The sequence below is a fragment of the Protopterus annectens genome, chromosome 9.part0 (genome assembly GCF_019279795.1).
Source record: "Protopterus annectens isolate FY-2018-M chromosome 9.part0, PAN1.0, whole genome shotgun sequence".
Taxonomy (NCBI): Eukaryota; Metazoa; Chordata; order Ceratodontiformes; family Protopteridae; genus Protopterus; species Protopterus annectens.
Window position 1 is genome coordinate 1,223,840,660 of NC_056743.1, and position 27,943 is coordinate 1,223,868,602.

At 37.5% G+C, this 27,943-nt stretch overlaps 1 protein-coding gene across 1 annotated transcript in view; it reads left to right on the forward strand.

Moving 5' to 3' along the window:
- Positions 1–27,943, forward strand: part of RAD9A (RAD9 checkpoint clamp component A) — a 1,001,807-nt gene that overhangs the window by 519,469 nt on the left and 454,395 nt on the right. The window contains exon 5 of the mRNA XM_044082216.1: positions 24,185–24,284. Coding sequence (XP_043938151.1) covers positions 24,185–24,284 — 100 coding nt within the window. The remainder of the gene's footprint in view (positions 1–24,184; positions 24,285–27,943) is intronic.

The window sequence follows — 27,943 nt, forward strand, 5'->3', positions numbered from 1 at the left end:
ATGGACTTGTCCTTTATGTTCCTGAGGCAGTTCTCCTGTCAGAAATGGAAGCTTTTCAACTGCAAGTCTGTAAACTCTGAAAATGTGAGACACTGGAGAAAAAATTGTGAATTTTGAAACTTACTGTAGCATTTTTTAGAATTTACAAAAATGGGGCATTCTTAACAGACACATGGCTAGATGAGGCCATATCCCATGTTGGAGATTCTGTGGCTAGGGTTAGATCCCATACTGCTTCAATGCAGCATTGGCAATAGGGTGAAAATATCTGTCTTGCATGGTGTACCAGAGTATGGCACATAATGTTTATAACAGATGTGTAGGACCTGCTGCCTGCATACAGTGGCTTTTAATCACTGTATTTTCATGTTAGGTCTATTTTAGCAAGGGGTACTTGAAAAGAAAGATTTGTACTGGCAGATATTACTAGATGCCATACATTCCCCAGGTCTTAATGAATCAGTATCTATTGCCGGTATTTCACAGTTGAAAGCTGAAAGATTCTAATATTCTTGGGGAATCTTTGTGACAAGGAGACTGTTTCAGTTTTGTTTTTAGCTTGCTTATTGCACAGGCAGTACAAACATTTTATTCTTTCTATATTTTTTTAATTAATAAATTCATAGGTATTTACTAGACTAACAACCACAAGGGATTTTTAAGCCTAGCCATGCATCCTAAATCTCTGATAAATTCTAGTAGCCTTGATAAGGGTAAGCAGGGGCTTGAGAGTTGAAACATTTACAAGCAGGGGCTTGGGAGATGAATCATTTATAGGCTGCCTGTGTCTATTAGAAGCAAAAGTGCCAAACCAGGGATGAATTTCCTGTTCCCCCATCCATTTGTCCAAGTTACACTTGAACTGGGTTAGGGAAGAACTCTGTTTCACATGGATGGGAAGCCTGTTCCAGAGAAGGGTTAGTCTCTGGGATACATACCTACCTCTTCAGCAGGTTCTGTTTATATCACAGGCAAGGTTTAAGACTTTAGCATGGGTAATTCTGGTGCTGTTTGTTTTGTGGATATGCAGGAGGTCCACCAGAGTGCGGACTGACAATGCATTATATGCTAGGCATAGATCTCCCCTCAACAACCTGTAAGAGACAAAATACAGGGATAGAGCCTTGAGCCAGTCTGCATAGGACATGTTAATTGCACCCTGCATTCTTTTAGTCAGGAACCTTTGTGGGCATTCCAGTTCTCGGATATGCCTAGTTAGGTACATACCAAAGGGGGCATTGTACTTGATAGGTCTGATGAATGCCAAATACAGTGGAACAATGACTTCCTTGGACCTAGATGCCATACCCTTGTTTACAAGTTGCACAACGTAAAAAGATTTCCTCACTACTTTAGACACTTGATCAAAGGCTAGATTACTGTCTGTGTGTCACTGTGTTCCTGACTGCTGGGTCAGTGTTATCAATATGATAGTTACCAGGGGTGGATGACTTCCCGAAGGATACTATTGTGCATTTCATGGCATTTACGGGGTCGGTGGGTGATTCAATGACTGCTCCTAATTTGCAGTCCTTGATTGATTGATTTGCAGTTTAACCAGGAAAGTCCACTGGGCCATGCTGAGCCCGTTTTCAGTGGAGGCCCTGGGAGAAAAGCTCCTCAGTACAATAAAAAGTACAATTAAAATAATATAAAAATTATGTACATTTGTAGTATGGCATTGTTTAACAATATTGGATAACAATATTCACATTCAGTATAAATGAAATTGCATACAAGGGTACATAGCATTTTCTAATAATAATTGTATTATAAAGTTGAGTACATTTAGCAGTTCAGTGGTATTGCATAGATGATTTATAGATAAAACACAGGATAGAAAGTAGGGGGAGAGTATGTCATTAGAGATAGGTATTCAAGGGGACTGAATGCAGGAACAATGTTTTGAAGTGAGCAGGGTTTTGGATTGTTCTGATAGCTAATGGAAGAATATTCCATTTTTTGGCTGAAGAGTATGACAAGAGAAGTTGGCCTGGTGGCAGGTTAGGTTTGTGATCCTGAAAAAGTTGCTGATCCTTTGTTCTGTGGGGCCTATTTGGGAGGCAAAAAGTAAAGATAGAACTAAGGGCAGGATAGTTAGAGAGTGTAAAGGTAGGTTTGTGAGCAGATAGTTGAAGTAGTTTGGACGCTCCAGCCATTTTGGAGAGAAGAGCAGTACAGTGATGGGAGAAGTTTTTGGAATTGTTGCGAGTTTTGCAATTTGTTTGTAACAAGTCTCAAGCTTGGCTTTTTGAGTGGATTGGTAGCTTTGAGGGGTTTGGAGGTTGGTAATTAGAGGGGTGCCATACATTAGGGAAGGAAGGTAGGTAAGTGGAGATAAGTGTTTGTCTGGAAGAGGGGCTAAGGAACTGGTTGTGCCTATAGAGAGAGCATTCCATGTTTTGTTTGGTTTTTTTTTTTGATGTTTTGTTGCAGGTGAATATCAGATGTTCATCTGTGGTTACTCCCAGAAGTTTTGTGCTTTAGTTTGGGAGTAGATATTAAACATGGATTTGTTCAACAGGGTTGACTTCTTGGGTGTGAAAAAACATGATTTTTTTTTTTAGGGTCAAGGACTAGGTGTTTTTTAAGCATCCAGGATTCAGTAGTAGAAAAGACTGTATGGGTTTTGAGTTGGAGTTCAGAGATGGTCAGTAGTGCAGACGATAGTAGTCGCCTGCATATCGGATAAGGGCCCCAGTGGTCATAGTTGTGTGGAAGCTGTTAATGAATATATTGCATAGGAGGGGACCAAGTATGGAGCAGTGAGGAACTCCAGTAGATGTGTGAAGATAGGAGGGGATAGAGTTTTGCCATTTGATGGCCTGTTGCCTTTGTCTTAGCTTGAAAACTAGTTGAGAGTGGTGGGGGAAGAGTCCAAAGATGGAGAGTTGAGACAGTAGCAAAGGATGTGCAACTGTGTCAAATGCCTTTGAAAGATCTAAGAATATGAGGGATACAATGTTCCCATTATCACAAGCTCTGTTACTAGTATCCTGGAAAAAAATAAGACAGTTGTGCTGTGGTCAGGTCTGAACCCCTGATATGTGGGAGACAGGAGGTGGTTCTGAAGTAGATAGGGTACTAGCTGAATGTGAATACATTTTTCCAAGATCTTAGAGATAGGGGACAGGATACAGCTAGGTCAAAAGTTGGAGATATCATTTTTTTGCCACCTTTGTGAAGATGGAGAATGAAGGCTTTCTTCCATAATTTGGGGACATAAGATTCTTGGATGGATCTGTTGATTAGGATGCTTATATGGAATCCAATGGCTTCGGCTGCAGACTTTAGAAATGTTGGGGGTAAATTGTCAGGAGAGTTAAAGCAGGGTTAAAGCTTCAGGAGTAGTCTTTTAATGGTTGTGGTAGAAATGGGATTTATTGTGAAGTTGGGAGTAGCGTGGTGTAGGTGCAGGGGTAGAGGTGGTAATTTTGTAGAAATCGGGATGGTGGGGGAGGTTTTTGATGATGCAGAGGCAGTTAAGCTGGGTTTGCTATGAGGGAAGCTAGTGGTGATTTTGGCTGTTGAGTTTATAAATAATAAGTTAGAGAGGAACAATTTCATGAGTAGGTTTGTCAGGGTGAGGACAAGGATTGTTTTGTGCCAGGGTTCAGGAAGGATGAGATGGAGTCCAGAATTTTTGGGGTTTAGTTTATGGTAGATTGCAGTTTTGTGTAGTGATCTTTCTTGTCATTGAGCATCAGCGTTTTTGTGTCCTTGTTTTTGTTACTTTGATAATTTTTCCAGGTTTTATTTGTAAGGTGCATCAGATTTTTAGTGGGATTGGTTAGCCAAGGAGCATAGCAAGTTTTGACTTGTTTTATGTGGAGTGGTGCAAGGCTATTTAGTGTCTCCAGGAATATACTATGGAAGTAATCTACAGCATTGTCTAGTGGGAGAGTTTTTAGTATGTGCCAGTGAATGTTTTTGATGATATTAGTAAAGATTAGAGGGTTGAAGTAAAGTTAGGTTACTTGTCTGCTTTTACTGGTGTTGATTTTGGAGGACTGAGGTGGAGCAGCAGATGTAAGAGGGGGTGTGGTCGCTCAGAGTATCTGGAAGGGTGCCTGCTTCAGATATTTTATTGGGTGGGAGATATGAGAATCCAGTCTAGAGTGTATCCTGAGGTGTTATCTTTGTTAGCCCTGGTAGGGATGTTTATTAGTTGAGTAAAGTTGAATAGGTTGATACTAGGGGTATGGGAGTTAAGTTCATGTTTATTCAATTGATATTTACGTTGCCTAGGATAACAGTTTTGTTTTTAATGTTAGATGAGATCCAGGCTTGTATTTCTTCTAGTAGAGGGATATTGTTTCCAGGAGGTACATAGAGAGCTATGATACAGGGATTTTTGTAGTTCTTAATCTGTAGGAGAGCAATGGTAATTTCTGCATTTGTGAATTGTGGAATTGGATTTGTGTAGGTTACTATGTTGAATGAGTTATGAAAGATTAGCACTACTCCACCTCCTTTTTTGTTAGGTCTGTTGAATCTTATAGTTTGAAAGCCTGGGGGAGAATTTCATAGTCTTTAATGTATGGTTTTAACCTTTTCTTGGTGATGGCAATTATGTCAGGTTGGTTGTGGGCTATCCATGTGGGAAGATTGGAGATTTTATTGCAAATACTGTGAATATTTGTAATTACCATGTGAATGAATTTGTGTGAATTAGTTCCAAGTGGAGGTCATGACGTATTAGTTACAGTGGGGCCTGGGTTGGGATGAATGTCTCCTGATAAAAGCAAAGTAGTGAAGGTAAATAAGCTAAAGGCTCTTGCTTTTTGGGAGCTTTTGGTTTGTGTTGTTGAAAGGATTTGATAGTGTAGCATATTGTGGCTATGTGGATCCTATTTAGGAGAGGGTCAGTTTTTAGTTTGCACAGGAAGAGATGGTTTATTAGATAAAGATTGGGAGATATGTAAGGGTGTAGCTTCTGAGGTTTGCAGGATGTGAGATGGAGGTGGTGGAATAATGAGGTGAGAAAGAGATGGGTTTCAGGGTAGTGAGATGTACTAGTGGGCAGAGGAGTATGGAGAGAAGTGGTAGTATTAGATGCATTGTATGGTATGTATGGGAGTGGCAGTGAGGAGTACATTTGTCTATTTGTGACAGTAATAGGTGGAAATTGTGATTGCGATTGTATAGCAAGGAGTGTAGTGTTGGGAATGTGAGGTAGGTATGTGTTATGTTAGAGAGTTTAGAAAGTAGGGTTAAGTTGTAGAACAGGTTGGGAGTGGAAAATAGGGAAGGTGTTTAAAGAAATTGGAAGGAAAAAGTAAGGTGTGGGTTGGCTGGAGGTAAATAGGGGAGGAGATATTGACATTTAAGTGTAGGAGTAGTGGGGGTGGGTGAGATTTGGGGGTAGGGTTTAGGGAGCAGAGAAACCCCTAGCATTGTGAAAGTGAACTGAGTGGGATGGACCAGGTCATGGGAATCTGTAAAAACAATCACTGAAGTCATAAGTATAGTTACAGCTGAATCTGCAAATTTAGTCAGCTAGAGGCTATTGACATTGGCCTTGACTTCAGAGAAGTAAATGCCAAAAGAAGCAGTCCCAGGACCGATCCCTGAGGAACACTGCTTGTGACTGGCCTTTTTGTAGAGGCGGACCAAGCAATTCTATCTTCCTGGGACCTATCTGTGAGACAGCTGGCTATCCACCAGGTGGCATAAGTTTTTTGTACCTAACTTCTTAAGTTTGTTAACAATGCCTGAGTGGGGTACTGTCAAATGCCTTAGCCATGTCAAGGTAGGCAGTGTGAACCATTTGCCCTCATCCAATGCTTTGGTGACCTTCTCAAAGAAGTCCATCAGGTTAAGTAGGCATGACCTGCTCTTGATGAAACCAAATCGGGCTGGGTTCATGTCTGGAGGATTCCTATGCCATTATTGATCATTTCCATGACTTTGCATATGAAACTAGTGAGACTTATGGGTCTTTAGTTTCCAGTGGCTGTAGATGCCCCACCTTTGTGTAGAGGGATGACTGTTGCTGATGTTCTTCGTGTTTGACTGTTGCAGTCATCACATTTGGGTTATCTGCTTGCAGTAGCCCTCAGTCGGCCTGATTATCAAAGTCTTGGGTCCTGCGTTGGTTGCGGTCTCATCTTCCATGACGTCAGGTAGTCAGGGGTTATAAAGCATGCAGCTGATGCCATTAAATCAGTCTTTCTTGCCATGTGGTGCCTGAAGCAGAAGCAGTTCGCACGTGCCGGTCGGCTGACTCCTGAAATTTTTGTTTTAGAGTTTCAGATCCGAAGTCTTCAGCTAAGCTAAGTACCCCATTGGGGAACCCTTTTCTTGCTCTAAACCGATGTCAGTAAAAGTTAACAATTGTATTTCTTGTGGAAAGCAAATACCTCAAAGATTTTCATTCGTACTGCATTCCTTGCTTAGGCCCAGACCACGATGTACCTCAATGTCGTTTTTGTGCCTTATTCAAACCTCGTACTTTTCGTCGTCAGTTCATTTACGCATCTAAATATGTTGGTACTCTGTTCAATTATCCAGAAATGACTTCGGTAAGCCACTCTACTACCGACATTCTGAAAAAACGCGAAGATAAAGACAGAGACAGACTGCATAGGTCCAAAGCTGCCAACGACACTTCTAAGCTAGTCGCCAGTTCGCTGGTACTCAGGCACTTTCGCAGCCCCTGATACCCACTACTTCAGATTTGCAGGCCTCTACTGAGACCCATTCGGAGTCAGGTGTGCCGTGAGATGCTTCTTCGACTGTGGAACCTGCAGATGTCTCTACCTTTGATGGGTCCGGAGCCGCTGTGCAGGCACCGGCTTCTGAGGGTTTATTCAGGCCTACTGACTTGCATATTAAACAGATGCCATCCTCTTCAAGGCCTAAAACTCGATCCATGCCTAGAAAACTGATACCCAGACCGCATGGACAGGCCCCTATACCTAAAAAACAAATGATCAGCCATTCTTAAGACCTTATTACTCTAATCAGGGGAAGCCACCCTTTCCCCCTCTTAGAGACCTAGGACTGATTTTCCTTCTGATTCTTCTGATTAGGATTCTGAAATTTCTGTTTTCTCTGATGACCAGGATTTGCCCTTATCTACCCAAGAGGATTCTGATGCAGAGGACTCCCTTGCTTCTGCTTCCCCTCCAGAGGATTTATAGGGAGCATTTTCACTGGGAAATCCAGGATTACTCTGACTCCAAAAAGAGGCTTAGGGAATTCTTACTCTTGCCTCAACACAGGCCTTTAGCTATCCCTCCTGTACTGGACATTGTAGATGATGCCTTCTCGGAATCTAGCCTGGCCCCTGACTATTTACCTCCTGCTCCCAGAAAACCTGATAGGTATTACAGGGTACCTGACTTTCACAAGTTCCTACTGCGGATCCTGAGACTATTTCACAGGGACCCAAGGGCATTAAGGCTACTACTGCCAAAAATCCTACCCCCTCTGATAGAGATTCCAGGGCAATGGATAGATAAGGTAAGAAGGTATACACTTCTGTAACCTTGGCCATTAGGGCCTTAAACTACCAGTTTCATATGTTAAAGTATCAGTAGCATATTATTGGATGGCTTAAACAGAAAACAGAAAATGATGTTGATTCCTGACTCTGCTGAAAATAAAGATTTACAGGATTTAATGCATTCTGCTGAACAAGTTGGAAAACATACTTTGCAATGTGGTTTTGATTTATTAGCGACATCTTGCAGGGCTGCTGTCAAATGAGCAATCTTTGCTGGATCATGTTAAAGCTAAATTACTGGATGCTCCCTTAAACCAAGACTGCCTGTTTGGCAACAAAGCAGAAGTACTTAAAAAGATGGAGGACAAAGCTAAATCTATGCAAACTGTTAAAAGATTTCCTACAAGTACAGCCTCCCAGATTTAGTAGGCATTGGCCCTCTAAGAATTGGTCCTTTCCTGTCTCTTCCAGGCCTTCTCAGTCCAAACCCAGAACCAGCAGAACACCCAGGCTTCAGTCCCAAGGTACTCACAGGCTTAAGCAGTGGGGGGCTCCCCCTTCCAAAGCGGGGAGTAGTAAGACTCCTCCCAATGGTAAACTGTCTCAATGACTTCACTTTAAACCTTCCAAGCTTTGCTCAACTGACTGTTTCTTTAGGGGGAAAGATTGCCCTGCATGCAAAAAATTGGGAACTCATTACCCAGGACAAATGGGTTTTAAATGTAGTTTCCCAAGGATACAGATTCCACTTCCACTCCTTACCAACCCCAAACGGTTGGCCAGACCTACCCTCAAATCAGTGGGCAGAGGCTGAAAAGCAAGTTTTCTCTCTTTTAAGCATCAGGGCTATTCAACCTGTCACAGAAGAAGAATGGGGACAAGGTTTCTACTCTAGACTTTTTCTGGTACCCAGGAAAGAGAATTCCTGGTGTCTTGTCCTGGACCTGTCTATCCTAAACACATTTTTGGTAATCCCGAAATTCAAGATGCTAACTCTTCATCAGCTGCTTCCCATGCTAGGCAAGGATGCCTGGTTGGCAACTCTGGATTTAAAGGAAGCCTACCTGCACATCCAAATAGGGGAATCTTGCAGAAGATACCTACGCTTCAGAGCAGGCTACATGCACTGCCAGTTCTCTGCACTTCCCTTTGGCTTATCTACTGCGCCCAGGGTATTCACAAAATGCCTAGCTCCAGTCATTGCATTTTGCAGGCAAAGAAATATTCAAATATACCCATACCTGGACGATTGTCTAATTCAGGCAGAAAGCCAGGGCATACTATTAAATCATCTGGCATTTGTAAAGAAATTGCTAACGTCTCTGGGGTACACCATAAACGAAAAGAAATCGCATCTTGTACCCTGCCAACAAATTGTATTCCTGAGAGCAAGCTGGAATACAACTTCCCAGATGCCCTACCTCACGCCAGAGAAACAAATTCAATTGACAGTCTACTTCAAACTACTGGCCACAAAGACCCAGCTATCTGCAAGGAAAATACTGCAAGCTCTGGGTTTCATGGCCTCTTGCATTGTACTAATTCCATATACAAGACTGCATATGAGGAAACTACAATGGTATCTAAAAAGCCTATGGTGTCAACATTCTCAGGATCTAGAATCAATGATTCCTATCATAACTTGTCTACAGATAAAGTTCCTTTGGTGGGCAGAGGCTGCCAACAAAACAAGGGACTGCCATTCACTCCACCCCCTGCCACCCAAACCCTAACAACAGATGCTTCAGACTATGCATGGGGGGCTCACTTTGCAGGGCAGTGCATTCAAGGCAAATGGAACCCAAATCAAATGCACTTGCATATCAATCAAAAATAAATGTTAGCTGTGCAGAATGCTTGGACAGCCTTCTAGGACCACATTCTTCGGCATGGCTAGGATGTAGACTGGTTGGTAGCATCTTTTCTCAGCTCTGCACTCAAAAGATATTTCTGACAGGAATTTTTAAAAACTAGATATTGTAGACAAACCTATTTTGTTGAATTACTTCTACTAATATCACTAGAAGTCTACAGTGCAAAAAATTTGGCTTTAAACATTATTTTTCCTGTCAAAAACAAGAAGGAAGGTATCTGAATCTACTGAAAATGAGCTTTTCTAAGCATACCACACAGGACCAGATGATGAAAAAGGAGATACAGTCTTTATTAAAAGCTATACAAGATTTGTCAGTGAAATTTGACAAAATGAATACCAAACTGGACACTTTTGAGGAGAGATCTACAAAACAAATACAGCAACTACAAGAAATAATGACGCAACAGAAGTCTCAAATAGCTGACATAGATAGATCCTTAAATGATAGTGAGGGCAGACTCTCAGAACAAGATCTTCAGCTACATTTTTTTATCACAACAAAATGCTTCATTACAAAATAAAATAGAGGATCTAGAGAACAGGTCCAGACTAAATAACCTTCGCATCTATGGGCTACCAGAGAAAACAGAGGGAGATAACATGGTGACTTTCCTTACTACCTGGTTACCAGAAGTTTTAAAATTGCCTGAAGCTCTTTCTTATGGAATTGAAAGAGCTGCTTCATCAACCATCAAATCAAAAAATCACCCAAGATCAATAATAGTAAAGTTTTTTTCATCACAGGACAAGGAACTTATTTTAAAAACAGCATGGTCAACTTCTCCAGTTAAATACAAAGACAACATAATCAGATTTGATAATGATTATTCTGCTGGAGTTATAACTGCAAGAAAAGAATGTCTCCCTCTGATAAAGGAATTGAAAAAAAGACAACTTAAAGTCCACTTGCTGTTCCTGCAAGAATAAAAATATTTTTACTGAAGGTCCTAAAACTTTTGACACTCTGCAAGCAACAGTTTCTTATCTTTCAGCTAATAAAACCTTGGATAATGTGGAAGAAATGGATTTCTCCCAATTTGGGGTTAAGCGTCACTTAGAAAAAAATGAATGGAGCACTGCTGACAAGAAGAAGAAACGATAAAAGACATATGAAAAACACAAACATTATTGTCTTCTATTTGCTCTGTAAGGCAAAAAAGTTCTTTGAAAGCATTCATGCTTTACACATGTGTCAGTCTTTGAAACAATATAAATACAAGATAAGCAGGACATTTTATAACTAAAGCAAACAACCCTAAAGAAAGCAAGGTAACATATATTTCTCTATTACAGTGTAAATTCTTAGTCATGATTTTTCTAACTCTTAAATGATGTTTAGATAGTTCATTTATAAATTACCTGCCTTTTACTGCTAGTATAGAATATGATGTATTTACACTGACATATTAATGTGGTGTGTTTAAATGAGCATGATTCCTTTTTATATTATTTACACTAAGCTGCATGAAATATCTAAACTGATGTATTTAATACACATAATATATAAAAACTGATAGTAATAACTGTCAAAAAGTGCCTTAAAGTAATCATCTATTCTTTGATGCTAAAAGTGCATTTTTGACTAACAAACAACTGTTTGGCTTGTATATCTGCCCTTAATGTTAAGAAAACTAATAGAAGTTTAATGAGCTGGTGTTCAGTTTAAAAAAAGCCCTAAAAACTTCACTTACTTTGTTTTTGTCTTCCCGCCATGGTCACGAGCTGTAAACTCTTATTTTACCACCACTGAATGAAGGTTCTTCAGTTAGAATCCATTACAGTGTGTTAAACCTTCTAACAGCACAAAATGAAAGTAAACAGTCATGAGTGATGTCAGCACTAAAACAAGACAGTATGGGTGTGGTGTCAGCTCCTAAGCTACTTAAAGTAACCAGCACACTATTTATGAGATGGCAAAGTGCTTTTACAGTTTTAACAAATATTAAAAGTACACTGAAGTACCTAATGAATTTAGAAGGTATCAACACATACATGACATTTTATTATATTGTAATATTTGTTATTCATTTTGAATTGTACAAATAAACAGCACACAAAGCTTAAAAAGAAGTATATCACTTGGAAGAAACTGTATGAATAGTTAACACATACAGACTTTACTATAATCTTTTCTGATAAGATCACCCACGTAAATTACTATAACTTAATTTTATAAAAAATTAATATATTTAAGTCCTTGACTGGAACTATATAACATATTTGTAAACACACTGCAGCTAGTGTACTCAACCTTAAGGATAGTAAGTCAATTAAGGTTCATGAATGTAGCTATGTGTTATTAGGCATTTTAAGGGTAAAAAAGAGTTGCTGTTTAATTATCAAGATACTCTGTAAATATTAAATTGTTCAAGTAGCACAATCATTAAGCAGTAATGAGCAAGAAAAAATCTCAGTCTTGCTTATGATATTGTTTTATATATATATATATATATAAATAAATATATATATATATATATATATATATATATATATATATATATAGGAAAGAACTGCTGAATTATAAGTATGCTTTTATTAAAGGCAAGTTATATTAATATTGAACATCATCACTGAAAATGAATGGTTGTGTAGAGACACCGTAACTCCCATTATATAACCAAGGCTAAAGATATTGTCTTGTATGTCTAAATTTATCAGCCTTGAACCTTAGATTGCAAATAGACATGCAACATACTTTTACTTATAATACTGAATATATATTATATAACATCACAAATTCTAAAGCCATTGTCAGCTAAATCTCATACCAATCAGCATTAAAATATGATTTGAATAGCATAGGCATTTACTAACATATTGCTGTTGGTACCTGATATGCATATAAGTCACAGGTCTAATTTATGTCTATGAAAGTAAATACCAAGCTGTGTGAATTTGTTAATTATGAAACAAGAGCGTGCTATCTATTGTTTTTAATATCCTATAGGTATGTACTTGTTAGAGACACACACATGCTGCAAAGCTGCTAGTTATTGCATATTCATTAGTATATTTCTGACTGCAGTGTTGTAAATATATGGTGTGGACCACTTGAGTTGAGAATGTCTCTGTATTGGGCATGTTCTCTGTTTGAACGTTGTATATTATCTATAATATGATATGGAGTACCCTCACTAAATTCAAAGAAGCCACAATAGAAACAAATATTTATTAAAAATGGAGAATAGAAGGATGAAGAGAAAAATGAAGGAAAATGGTTGATGGTCATATAAGGTTGTCTTTTCCTGTGTATGTAGAAGAGTTGACAGTAATAAGTACCAAACAATTGTGTTATAGCATATTTAATGCCTACTTTGCTTCTCATATTTCCAACCTTACAGTTATAACGCTGCAGATAAATCCTGTAATATCATAAAGAGTATGAGTTGCTATTTGACATATGACATATGTGGTACACTAGCGATGAAATATGCCAGTGGCAATACAAATGTAACGGTATATTCATCGTTACGGATACTTTCTGATTAGTCTACTTGTGGCATGGTTAACTGATGCATATAATGCTTAACATTTTTTTTTTATGTATGTGTACATATATGTGTGTATGTATGTATGTGTGTATATATATATATATATATATATATATATATATATGTGTGTGTATGTATATGTATGTATATGTATATATATATATATATATATATATATATATATATATATATATATATAGGTAGACCATTACAATAAATTTGATACCTATGAATGCCACTCACACCATAAGGGAGATAGACAGCAAGCATATTATTTTTAAGATGCATAACCGTTATTGCTACACAAAAGATATATTAAAATAAAAGATTTTCCTTTACAATTTAAACAAAACCAAATAGTTAAGTATTAAATCTATGTATAGTTGTGTTGCCTTAGTGTTTTATAAACTATTAAAAATAGATAAAGACTGTATTTAAGTAATCTGTAAAGACAGATACATGTATACCTAAAAGATATACAAGATACTTTTCATTATAAAACTACCATCTGGCGGGGCCAGGGGAGGATGCTGAAATGCAGACTTAGAGAGATCGCTTGAATGATTAGATCATTCAAGGATGAGATGTTTTTTCTCATGGAGGGGTTTGGTGGTTGTTTATCTTATATTGTTCTCAGTTATGATCTTGTAATTTACTTTTATTGGGTGTCTATAATCTATTTTAATACTGTTGGAAGAAGAAAGAACAAGTCATTCTCTTCATGTACACACATCTACACATTGTTACGAGTATATGAATATGGATAAAAGCAAAGCTAATATAAATCCAATTGCAAAATGTATATCTCTTAATGTAAATGGTTTAAATAATAGCTGCAAAAGGGGAAGTCTTTATAGATATTAAAAGCTATGTGAAGCGCAACTAGTATTTTTACAGGAAACACACCTTACACAGGAAGACATAAATAAAATAAACAATAAAAATTATACAATACTAGTAAGTTCCACCTATAATCCGAAGCGAAGGGGAGTAGTAATTTTGTGGAAAAACACTACTTTAATGCCTAAAATCATAAATACGTTCCATGACAACTCAGGAATGTTTTGTCTAGTGACAATATCTATCAATGAAATGATATATACATTAGTGTATATTTATTGGATACCAGCACTAGGTGTTAGAGTGGCCAAACAACACTTAGAAGACATTGTACAATATACCAAAGGCAATTTAATCATAGCTGGAGATTTCAATTGCATTATAAAAGAAACTGACACAAATACTAAAACTACACGTAAGAGAGCACCTTTAACAAAGTTATCTGAGTTTGTTGAAACTTTTAATATAGTTGACATAAATGAGTATGCTATCCCAGATTCACTATTCTTTACACATTTTTCCCATAGACATAATACATACTCTAGAATAGATAGAGTGTACATAACAAAGGATTTAACCTCTAAATTAAATAAAGTCAAGACAATTTCATGTCCATTTTCGGACCATAATACCATAACGTTTGAGATAGACTTATGTTTCAAGAGAAAGATATCAGTAACAAGAATACCATCTTCCATAACAAATCTCAAAGATTTTAAGGAATTTTATATTAGAGACACAAACATTCCTAGATATCAATCTTACAAAAGATGTATCTGAAATATATATATGGGATGCATTGAAAGCATACCTATATGGAAGAGCGGTGGGATGGTATAAAAATAAACAAAAACAGTGGAATAAGGAATTAATGGAATTACAGTCAAAAGTAGATAATTTAAAGCTTGATATTCAAAATGGAAACACCAACTTAATAAAAGAACTAGAAGATACTAATAAAAAATACTCAGAGACGCTACACCACAAAACAATGATCAACTTAGAAAAAATTAAACTATGTTACTATTCAATGAACCCTAAAAACCAACAAAGAATAGCAAATAGGACTGAAAAGATTATTAAAACAAATCAAATCAAGGAAATACATAATATTAAAACAAATCAAATCAAGGAAATACATAATATAGAAACCAAAAAGAAAGTATCTGATTTAGAAGGAATACTAGAAGCTTTTAGGCTATTTTTTCATAAACTTAATAATCAAAATGAGAAAACAGAAACACATTCAGCATTGAAAGCTTTTCTCAAAAACAATGTTAAAGTTAGGTTATTAGAGGAGCAGGTACAACTAATAGATAAACAAATAACAATGACAGAACTTAAAGCTGAAGTAAATAAGCTAAAATTAAACAAAGCTCCAGGTATAGATAATATCACCCCAGAAATGTTTAAATTACTATCAAATGAGGCTTTGCTGTTGTTATTGAATGTCTTTACATCAGTTAAAAATGGTAAAGACATTCCTCCTTCTTGGAAGTACACATTAATATCACCAATTCTGAAACAAAATAAAGATCCCAGTGAGTATTCATCATACAGACCCATTTCACTTCTTAATATAGATTATAATATTTTTATGGCAATACATGCTGCTCGAATAAAACAATTACTACCACTTTTGATAGAGGAGGATCAAACATGTTTTATAAAAGTTAGGAACACTTATGACAACATTAAAAGAATTCTTTCCTTAATTGATTATATAAATGTCACAAAAAACAAAATGAATGTTATTAGCTTAGACATAAATAGCGCATTTGATTCAGTGAACTGGGATTATCTGCGGTTAGTTTTAGAAGAATGTGGCTTCTCAAACAACTTCACTTTGTTAATAAAATCATTATATGAAAAATCATTGGCTTATATAAAACTAGGATCTTGACTGTCTAAATCTATTAAAATAACTAAGGGCACAAAACAAGGCTGCCCTCTTTCTCCGTTATTGTTTGCACTAGTCATTGAACCCTTAGCAAATAATATACGTATGGATAAAAATATTGAAGGAATACAACTAGACAACAGCCTAAAGCTTAAAATTCAACTTTTTGCTGATATTTTAATTACCTTAAAAAATAATAATAGCAGTTTAAAAGCATTATGGGACTCAATTCAAAACTTTCAAAACTTTTCAAGTCTTAAATTTAACGAGAACAAAACAAATGTATTGCTTATAAATACTAATAAAAAAGATCTAAATAAAAAATACCATAAATATATCTCTACCGATAATATAATTAAATACTTGGGAATTATAATAACTAACAACCTAGATACTACAATTGAAACAAATTATAAAGAGACCTTAAATAATATTAAAAATCTAATACAAAGATGGAATAAATTCTTCTTTTCAATGGAAGAAAGGCTTTATATAATTAATTTGATCATATTTCCAAAAATTCTTTGTCATACAAGCTTGTTCTTTGCCACCAGCTAAATCGCACCTAAAACAATTAAATGATTTAATGGTAAGATTCCTATGGTATCCAAAAAAAAACAAGGATAGCTATGAAGTATCATCTAGATGATTGGGATATAGGTGGCATAGGTTTACCAGACATAGAAATATATTTGCATTCATCCATTATTAAAACAATATCATTATGACTAAATACAAAATATACATCAAAATGGAAGCTAGTTCATGAGAGAATCTGGTTAAAATCAGGATTTGTAGTAGCAAATAAGTATACAGATTTCATACCAAACAATTTTCTATGGCTGATGAATATATGATGATACATAAGAATAAAAATATAAGTTCCAAATACATTGCTTATACATTAAAAATTTTCCAAAATCTTATTAATAGCATTCCTGATATTAAAGCATGGTCATTTCTTTTATATCCAGTAGCGTACACACAAGGTAATATAATAACATTTAATATGGAAGTAGTCAACATGCGTAAAGAAAAGGGATTAATATATTGGCATCAATTGCTAAACTCTGGAAAACCTCTGACAATAGACCATATTAAACAGAAATTAAATATGGAAGATAGTTCGTGGTTACATGTACAAGAATTAAGACAGTATATATTAAGCAAACAAGAAACAATGCAACCATCAATAAGACAAAATGTTCCTAACCTTATAGAACATATAATATTACTAACAAATCAACCCATTACTGGAAAGGGATACTTATCTTTTTATAAAACAAACAAAAAAATAAAAATGCATAATAATGACAAAATATGGAATTATTATAGATCAGTTAATGGACATGTGCCAAATGACAGAGATAAAAAAACTAATTCTTCTCTCTCCAAAGCAGACATCACTTTCATTACATTGGAGACTTTTTACATGGCAATTCATACACATGCTGGAGATGTGATTTATCAATAAAAGCAGACTGGCAACATATGTTCTACGAATGCCATTTGATTAAACCATATTGGGATAAAATAAATTATTTTCTGCAAATGGTATTCAATGATAAATTCCAGATTTCCAAATCTATTATTTTGTTTAATGTACCTGTACCAGACTGTGTGCCAAGAACAAAATATGTAATCTTATGGACTCTCCTAGCTGTTGAAAGGAAGAACATTGCATCAAACTGGAAATCCAAAGCTTCTCCAACTTTTAAGCAATTCATGAATATGGTGTCAGCAGTATCGCAACTGGAAATGAACACTATTAAAGGAAGAACTGAAAGAACTACATCATTGTACGTAGCATCATTGTACGTAGCATGGCAAAAAGTAACTGAAATACTGGAGAATAATGACTGCAGCAGATTATAATCGGGAAACAATTGTATAGAAAGTCAATTATATGTCAACAATAGACACCCTTGTAAATACTTTATTTTGGTTTTAATGTTTGATATCTGTTTAGAGGTTTTAGCCTACCTTTTTAAATAATTTGTAAATACTTCATTGTCATAAATAACCTGCATTCATGTTTTCTTGTTTTTGGAAATGAATAAAAATATTTAAAAAAAAAAAAAGGACCACATTCTTCCAGGACAATTATTTGTAAAGATGGACAACACCACTGTTATGTGGTACATAAACAAGCAGGGGGGAACCCACTCATACCCTCTTTACAGACTAGCCATGGCTCTGTGGAACACAGCCTTGAGCTACCAAGTGAACCTACAGGCTCAGTTCCTGCCAGGAAAGCTAAATACACTGGCAGACGACCTAAGCAGAAATCTCATGGACCCACACGAGTGGAAACTGGAACCAAAGATATTCAGCATGTTGAGAAACAAATGGGGGAGCTCAGAGATAGATCCGTTTGCCTCCCCCCAGATCTACCAACTGGACAAATTCTGCCCAAGTACTCCCCACAACCAAGCTTGGAAAGTGGATGCCCTGTCCTTCACCTGGAAAAACCTGTCAGTTTATGCCTTTCCCCCTCTGCCTCTCCTCTCCAAGGTACCACTAAAGATCAAACAGGACAAACCAAGGACAATACTGATTGCACCAGACTGGCCATGCCAACACTGGTACCCCCTCTTACGCAGTGTCAGTGCTGGCACCATGGCACCTCCCTCAGACCCCTGCCCTGCTGTCCCAGCAGGAGGGTCAGATTCTGCACCCACAACTTCAAACCCTGAACCTGGCAGCCTGGCTAATTACCTGATCTCTCCTTTACCATCCCTCAGTAAGCAAGTGATGGATGTCATTGTGGAGGCAAGGAGCCCTAGTACTAGAAAATCCTATGCTGAAAAATGGAAAAGATTCTGTTCCTGGAGCCAAACTTAGGGGATGGGCACAGCAGTGCCCAATTTACCCCATATTCTTCAATACTTAAATGAGATGCTTCACAAGGGCCTTTTCTTTTCCTCCATCAAAATTCATGCCTCAGCCATTTCAGCTCATTACAATACAGAACCACCCCCTCTTCCCTCATCCACTGCTGAAACAATTCCTCAGAGAGGCCAAAAACTTAAGATCACCCAGGAGAGACCCTACTCCAGCCTGGGACCTTAACTTTGTATTGGAAAAGCTCACTCTACCTCCCTTTAGCCAGCTGCAAATGCAGAGTTGAAGTTCCATCTTGGAAAACAGCCTTCCTTCTAGCCATCACTTCAGCAAGAAGGGTGTCTGAATTACAGGCCTTCATGACAGTGGAGCCTTTCATCATCTTTCATGCTGACAGGGTGTCCCTTAGGACCAATCCCTCCTTCATGCCCAAGGTGGTATCCAGTGTGGCCCTTAATTAGTTCATTCATTTGCCAAGGGGAACAAATACTGCACTCCTTGGACGTGCACAGACAGCTTATATTTTAATTGGACAGGACTAAGACTCAGGAAATCTGAACAGCTGCTGGTTGCATTTGCTGCAGGGGCAGAGGGGAAGGCAATTTCAAAGCAAACCATTTCTAAGTGGATAGGCCATTGCATTCATTTCTGCTATAAACATCATGTAAAACCTACCCCACAGGAGATAAGACCACATTCAACCAGGGCTGCATCTACCTCTACAGCCTTTCTCAGAGGTGTCCCTACCAGGGACATCCTAGAAGCTGCTACCTGGAGTTCTCTATATACCTTCCCCAAGCATTACCACTTGCCAATTTTTTCTAACTCCAGAGCTGGATTTGCCACTGCAGTCTTGCAGGGCCTTATAGCTGGTCCTAATGCTATCTAATTACCTCCTCCCATCCTTAGCTTTGGGAATCTACCCAAATGTGATAACTGCAACAGTGAAACATGAAGAACATAGTACAGTTGCGCACACTTACCATAAATGTAGATGTTAGAGTGTATTCACTGTTGCAGTCCTGGTTACCCTCCCTCCAGCCCCCTGACTTTTATTGACTGTACCTCTATTCTTGTTTACTATGCTTAAAGCTTTTTGGTGTATTTGCTTTTTTGTTGGAGGTGTTACCTTGTATATAATTACTTACCATTATGGGTGCACCTGACATCTGGGACAAGAAAAACTGATGTAATGGCATCGGCTGCATGCTTTATCCCCCTGACTACCTGACGTCATGGAAGATGAGACAGCAACTGATGCAGGACCCAATACTTTGATAATCAGGCCGACTTGGGGCTACTGCAAGCCGATAACCCAAATATGATGACTGCAACAGTGAATACACTTGAACATCTACATTTATGGTAAGTGTACACAACTGTACTTTCTGCATTCATGAGGCATGATGCCGGTTTGGAGGCTACAGTTGAATAGCAATTCCAGAAGGCCTACTAGGTCATGTTTCATGCTATTTAGAGTTCCTGGGTTATTGTCTGGGCCTTTGATGCATTGTTCTTGGGCTTAGGGAGGGCATTAAGGACCTGTTCCTTAGTGATAACAGGGGGAGTTATATTTGATGGTTGTTTCGTCAGGAAAGGTTGAGGGGGATGGAGTGGTAATGCTGGCGTTGAATTTGTCGGCCAGTAGGTTTTGCTATATCTTCTGGCTCAGTATAGGTGGCTTCATTTACAGTGAGCTCTACACACAGTTGTGTATTGCCTTTGAGGTTGTGAACATAGCTTGAGAATGCCTTCTGGTTGTCCTTGGCCTGGGAGGTCAAATTTACCTCAAATTTGGCTTTGGTAGACTTTATTTATTCACTGAGTTGTTTAGTTTGAGATTACTTTTATCCTGCTGGGTGCTGCACCTCTTCTTCCTTCTATTATACAGCCTATTGATGATATGATTCCACCAGGGTGGCTTGCTTTTTGAATTAATTCTGTACTTCTTACTGGTGGGTACAGCTGTCTCTATGCAGCTATTAACATGCTTATATAGGGTTTCTATGAACAGTTCTGCGTAGGCAGTAGTGTTCTCAGGGTTTATAGGAGCTTACAATTTTGCCAAGTTATCACTTAATAGTAGGAAGTTAGCCTTAGAGTAGTTCCTGAATATTCCAGGGTTAGCTGAGGTTCCAGGTTTTATTGTTACTTCAAAGAAGGCCATTCTGTGGTGTGACCTTACCAAAGAAGACATTACACTAGGGGTGTGCAGCACTCTCCCATATTAGTGAGGACCAGATCCATTATGTTTACACCTCTTGTTGGTGTATTGGCAAGCTGATCCAGGGAGTTTCTGTTTACAAAATCCAGGAATCTCTGTGCCTGTAAATTTGGTGTTGTATGTGATTTCCAGTTTACAGAGGGGTAATTGAAGTTGCCCATGAGTATGGTATTGGTTTAGATGGTGAGTGTTTCTATTGAGTTTAAATACATGGTATGGGTTTCCTGGGTCATAGAGGGGGACCTGTAACTTGCAAGGAAGTGGTATTGGATTTTGCCTATGGTGATTTGAAAATGGTAAAGCTCAAGTGCATTGTCCTATGTAACCAGCTTTGAGGTATCTTTTTAGGCTTGCTAGTTGTTGCTGAAGCACCTACTAAGGGGAGAAAATGCTGAGAGAAGAAAAGTAGCCACTTTTGTGATTTTAAGCATTTTCTTCTGATTTTTTTGTTAGGTTTTACTGCTTTGCCGCCTACTTTTTGACATTTTCCGGCTTGCTCAAGTTTATATCTGTAACAGTAACAGTACTTGGAATACATCTAGAGTCTATTTACTGCATTTCCTGTGTTGCACTTAATTTAAAATCGTTTTTTTTTTTCTCTAAAAACTGTATTTTACCTCATTTTGGCCTTGCACTCAAGTGTGGGGTCATTTATTGCACTGTTGTGATTATTTTGCTGCTTGTGCATCTCTGCTACCTTTAAACTACAGCAAAAAGAAAAAAAAATCTTGCTCTTTTCCCATTTTCTGAAAGTTAAGAAAGTTCAGTTACAGATTTGCTGTTCTGAACTGTTTGGAAGTTTCTAGAAGGCCAGTGCTTGCTTGGGCTAAAGGGAAGTCTCTGTGTTCACCAGTCGTGTTGTTTATGCTGCTCTTTGTTCCCATTGTCCTGGTTTTTACGTTGGGAAAACTCAACGTAAGTTGAGACAGCCTATTTATGAACACCTTTATGAGATTCGCAGGAGAGAAGAAAAAAATGCCCTATGCAGACACATCAAAATTTTCCTGACCATGTGTTTAAATTTGTGGTGTTACAACAGGTTAGGAAGGGTGAGCGAGGGGAACCTTGGAAACTATGGTTGGAAGATAGGGAGACCTGGTGGCAGGTCTTTCTTAATGCCCATACTCAGTAAATTAAAACTTAGGGTATTGGACAGATATATATATATATATATATATATATATATATATATATATATATATATATATATATATATATATATATATATATATATATATATATATATATATATATATATTTTAAAAAAAAAATATGTGAGTAACATATTTAAGATGTACATACACTTATTTTTTATTTTTTTAAGATATGTAGGTCGAATTATATTTGTATCTGATGTGTATTTACATTCATTTTATTGAATTGTATTGTATTGATGTCAATTAGTATTTATTGGGGGTGGGGGTGATGGTATATAAGCTGAACTGCTGTATCTTTTTTATTGTCTGAAGAAGTTTGGTCTATGTGCCTGACGAAAGCACTTACTTATACTGAGTGTTGAATTTACTTCAGTAAATTTGTTGCTGCTCAACGAGTGGTTTCTTTTTTTACTAATGCAGCTCTTAGTTGTTGCATGGGAAATGGAGACAGTAACTCTGGACTGGCAAACTGTGATAGTGGTTTCGTCTTTAACACAGATGACCGGAGGATGTATTAGGACTATAGAAGGATCATAATCCTCAGCCTTCTTGGAGAAGCCTATGTCAAAATGCTGACTAGAAGTTCTTGACCAATAGCTGAACATTGGATTTATGAGGAACAATACTGATTAAGTTCTGGCAGTGGAACCTGTTCTTACAGCTGTGCATAGTTTTATAAGGACTTATGGGAGTTCGGCAATCTAGTCTACACTTATTTTGTTGATTTGAGGTAGGCTTATGATGTTGTCTGGTCTCTGTGTGCATACGATGAGAGTGGTGGGGCCCACATTCTTGGTATTAAACCAAATTTGTATGAAGCTGGTATCTGGCTCTTCCAGGAGTGTATCTACTCAACATTCTTCTTTTTATTACTTAAGACAAACCAAACATACTTTATCTGAAAAGAAAACAAACATCACATATATTTTCTTTGCTTCAATCCTCAGCCCAACATTACAAAAAATTGCTGAATTCCTGCCTGCTGTTAAATCTCACTCCCCTTCCTTAACATTATTATGCATGCATTGTTCACACAACTTCCATTTACTTCTGTGTAATCTGCTCCTTCCCTTTTATAAAGATCCGTCATCCAGTTCTTTTATCTCTTTTGTAATATGCACTACCTCAAGTACAGTTGGTGTAGACTTTGATTTCCATTTTTTAGTAATTGTTTTTTGGCAGCCAACGAAATTAAACTTAAGACCTTACTATGCCTAAGCAATTCAGATCCTGTAGCTCAACTGAAAATCATTTCCTTATAGCCATTTGCTCACCCAATATTTCTGATAGAGTACTCTGCATGGAATTTTTAAAATTTGCCAACTCATTACACTCCCAAAACATACGTTTCCAGTTACCTTTCTCCATTCTTGACATTCCTCTTCATGATTTTCAGGGATAGAGAATTGAAATGCAGCCTAAGTTCAGAGGGCATCTATTTTGGGGATGTAGAGCTGGAATCTCTGTGGCTTGCAGAAGTTCTTTTGGTCTCATTTGACAGTGACTTCTGTTATGCTTTTGAGTGCTTTTTGCTAATGAATGTGATGCCATTTTGCTTAGAATTGCCATGTTTGGATCTGAGACCTCTGTGTTCTGTATGAAGAGAGCAGCTTGCTTTCCTATGAAGGAGAGTGATGAAAAGCCTAGTTTAATGGAGAAGTTAAAGTAACGTGGGATCCTGCTTATGAGTAATGGCAAGGGGGAAGCTTGACGTTGAGAACAACCAACTGAGGTGGTTTTGGAATCTTATAAGTTTGTCCTGTGGATGTCCCCCATTGAAGTTGTTCCTGGGGTGTCCAGTTGGTAGGATGTTCGAAGCTGATCAGGACATGATGGTGGGATATCTCACTGGCCTGAAAACACTTGTGGATCCCCTAGATAGTTTAGAATCTCTGGCTGGAGAAGGGAAGTCTGTATTCTTAGTTTTCCACCATGATACTCACAAAGGGGAATCTGTAGGCATGTAGGAAATTGCAGAGTTTTGCAGTTACAGGAGGGCCAGTGAGAAACTGTTTTTATTGTGTACAAAGTGCATATGTAGTAGATAAATATTTCAGTTTCTTTTTGAAACTTGTAAACGTGGTACCAGGCTCAATTATGAACTTCTGAAGTTGAGTTCCACATATGAGAATTTGTGATTAAAAGGCTTAGACCTTTATTATTGTTCTTGTAAATACAGAGTGCATGTAGACCATGCTGTCTTATTTCTCACACACTCTGTTTTTGCAAAATACCAGACATATTCTAGCCCTTTTATTTTCATAAGCTATGATTGCAAGTAGGATGTAAGATTTTATTCCAGTAAACTGAGTAGTTTATGGATATTGCCTTGGCTGTTTTAACCTATGAATAGTGACTATCTATTGCTGTTTTAACATTCTCTGTTTTATTGTTCTTGACAGGAATCACGAAGACTCACAACCTGTCCTTCCAAGAATGTGAGTCCTTGCAGGCTGTATTTGCAAAGGATGTCTGCCCAAATGTCTTGAAAGTGCAGGCCAAGTAAGAATGTGGTTTTCTTTTAATTATTTTTACAGCCTGTCTAAATTAAGGAATATTACAAGAATACCTGTAAATGTGGATTAACTGGGATAGCTTTAGTTTTTTTCTAGAATGATCCTGTTAACATAGCCATATTTTTGTGATTTTTACAGAGGTAGTAGACATGGGTGAGGGGGTACATATTAATGCCTGGATTTCAGCAAAGCTTTTGGTGCATTTTCACATCAAACCGTGTTTGAGATACAGGGTGGTGGTAAAGAAAATAGTCTTGGTAATTGCATAGTCCATTGGGGTATTTACTTTCAAAGACATTCAAAAGTGACACTGCTGGTGAAATAGAGGGTATTGTTTGCCTGTTTGCAGATGAAACCAAGATTTTAAGCAAGGTTGATATTGTGATAGGTACAAAACAAACAACAAAGCACTACAATCGTTGTAGAGGTAGTAACGGTCTTGGCAGCTTATGCTTAATGTAGAAGAGTACAGAGTTATGCAGTTAATGGAGGGCCAGTAACTCTTGACCATATAAACTGAAGGAATCTGAAAGCCATGGTATTTTGTGTTTCTTTTCTGTGTTGTCAATCTTTAACACATAATGTAGCAAAGATACACAAGGGAGTCAATAGATTATCATCTGATCTCTTCACTGTATTGGTAAAGAACTGCCTAAATTTGGAGGTCACGTGACATACCTCATGCATTAGCATTATATATACATTAAAGAATTACTAAGTATAAAAATGTAGTAATTAGTAGCAGCTGTTTTAATCATCCTTTACTGTCGTATGGAAAGTTGGAACACATTTTGAAGTCATGCCACCCATTGATTTCTCCATATCTTTTTCTTTTTTTTCATACTGTTGCATCTGCTTGAGTCATCTTAGTCTCTGACTTCTCAGGTAAAAACAGTCTGGAAACGTGTATCTTTCAATGTAATCTTGAAGAACTGGTACTTTTTCCATATGCAGCAACTCTGTCATCTCCAAAGATTATTCTTTTTTCTTTTGGCAGCATTTGAAAGAAACCATCAGTGTACTGGGATGATGTAAATCCTGTTTCTCATGAGTAGATGACCATAAATTCGTTTCAGCAGTATAAAACAAAGGTGTTGGTTATTTCTCGGAATGCTTATTGGATGAGTTTTGAATTTACATTGTTTCACTTGGAGGTAACACATAATAGACTTTTTGTCTTCTCTGAACTGACTGGTAGACTTTCTTCACCGTTTGTGTAGCCTCACGGTGAAGCAACCCTGAAGACATCCATAGTTTCCTCTTGAGTCTTTTATCATTTGGTACCTGGGGAAGGAGGCAGTCCAACAGGTGGTAACAGCTGCTCCATTAAAGCTATGTAATGGTCTTGCTTTGCACTAACAGATCACTTTCTCATAATGTCCATAGCAGTTTGTGTTTCTTTTTCCACTTCACCACTGGATTGTGAATATCTTAGATTGATAATTTGTTTAAACTCCCATTCCTTTGTAAAGTTATGAAGCTCTTGGCTCTCAAACATGAGGGGCATTATCCGAGATAAAGACATTAACAATCCCATATCTGAAGAATATCTGTTTAAATGTCATTTTGATATAATTAGATGAAGTACCTCCCATCTTAATCACTTCTGGATGCTTTGTATACTAATCCACACACATTAGATAATGTGAGGTCTTAAAACATACCTCTCAACCGTACCGATTTTCTCTGTTGATACTGGTTTTGAGGGCAAAATATTGGGGTGCTACGAATTCCCAAGTGGCCCCTTTAATTTCCAAATGCCCCTTTAATTTCCGAATTTCCTGTTTTTTTTTTTTTTTTACTCCTGATGTCATCACGTGCAGTGTCAGCTTCTGCAGACCGGTCTGTGTTCAGGCGGTGCACAGCACATCTTTCTTCCCCCGGCTCCTCCTCCTGGTAAAAAATTAAAATTTGTATGTGTGTGCAAGAGAACTGCAGGTGTGTTACTTTTACGACGGCTGCACGTGTACTGTTATATGAGAAACTTTTCATATGTGCTTAACTTTTACTTAACAGCTGCATTACTTTTGAGAAACGGCAGGAGGAACTGTGCTTAACTTTTACTTAACGGCTGATTTGTGAGGCATCATCACAGCTGCAGGCATTACTTTTGAGAAACAACTTGCTTTACATTTATTTAATGACTACGTGTGTGTGTGTGTGTGTGTGTGTGTGTGTGTGTGTGTGTGTGTGTGTGTGTGTGTGTGTAAACGGCAGGAGAAACTATGCTTAACTTTTACTTAACGGGTGATTTGTGAGGTGTCATCATGGCTGCAGGCATTACTTTTAAGAAACAACTTGCTTTATATTTACATAACGGCTGCAGTGTTTGTGTGTAAATGGCAGGAGAAACTGTGCTTAACTTTTACTTAACGGCTGATTTGTGAGGCATCATCACAGCTGTAGGCATTACTTTTGAGAAACAACTTGCTTTACATCTTAATGGCTGCAGAGTGTGTGTGTGTGTGTGTGTGTGTGTGTGTGTGTGTGTGTGTGTGTGTGTGTGTGTGTGTGTGTGTGTGTGTGTTAGGTAGAACTGCTGGTTAGAGTTACTCAGACTCGAACCATGTACCTTAGGTACAAGGAACAAGAGCCTAAATTCTCTTCCCATACCACCACCATTAATTTAAGTGATTCAAGGATTTAACCATAGTTCTCAACTGTTTAAGTTTTACAGAATGTCTGTAATGTTTGGCTCATACTTTTGTGGTTTTCTGGCAAATCAGTGAGAACTGAATTCAACAAATAATGATAGCCATTTAAGTTTAGTCTTCCTATCTTTCAGGAAACACAAAACATTTTATTCTAGTAACTTTTCTAAGATTATACAAAGAATGTTTAAAATGTGTCCCTGCTTTTGGGCCTTTGTTCCCCTCCCCAATAAATGTTGGCTTTTTCCAGATTTCTTGTGCTGCATAGTTCTTTAGGGGGAGAGAAGTTTAGTGCTGCTTATGCCAAGTCTGTTTGTGTTGTTAATAGCACAACAGGTAGAATACTTGCTTTTGATCCAGAAGGCTGTGGGTTCTACTCTCTCCTGCTTATGCCAAGTCTGTTTGTGTTAATAGCACAACAGGTAGAATATTTGCTTTTGGTGCAGAAGGATGTGGGTTCTACTCCCACAGTATGTAGATGGATTGCTGATGCTGTACTGTGTTGTACTTTTAAAGGGGGTAGATGCTGCAGTCCTCAGAATGTCCTCTTTGGTGGAGATACCTAGTAACTATGAACATGTTATCAGTTTGCCATCCATTCCCTATTGCAGTATTACTAGCATATCATTTTTTAATGTAGCTTACGAAATTTATTCCTCAAGGGCAACAGGCACTTGATTTGTAGATGAAACAATGAAATATAAAGTTGTTTGCTAGCAGCAACTTCTTCGTTGGTTACAGATCTTACAGATCTCTTTAATGTGGAATTATTTAGATGACTTTTACTTCTGCAGAGCTTGTGCATATTTACTGATACTGGTAGATTGTAGAAGTTTGGGTAGACTTTTATGATGGACAGTTTTGTCATTATTGGTTCGTGCATTTTGTTTCATTGCTTACTGGAAAAATGTTCGAAACTATAAATTTAAAACTCGCTCTAGCAAGTGTGCTGTGTTATACATGGAATGTAATTTAATACAATCAGGAAGGTGTA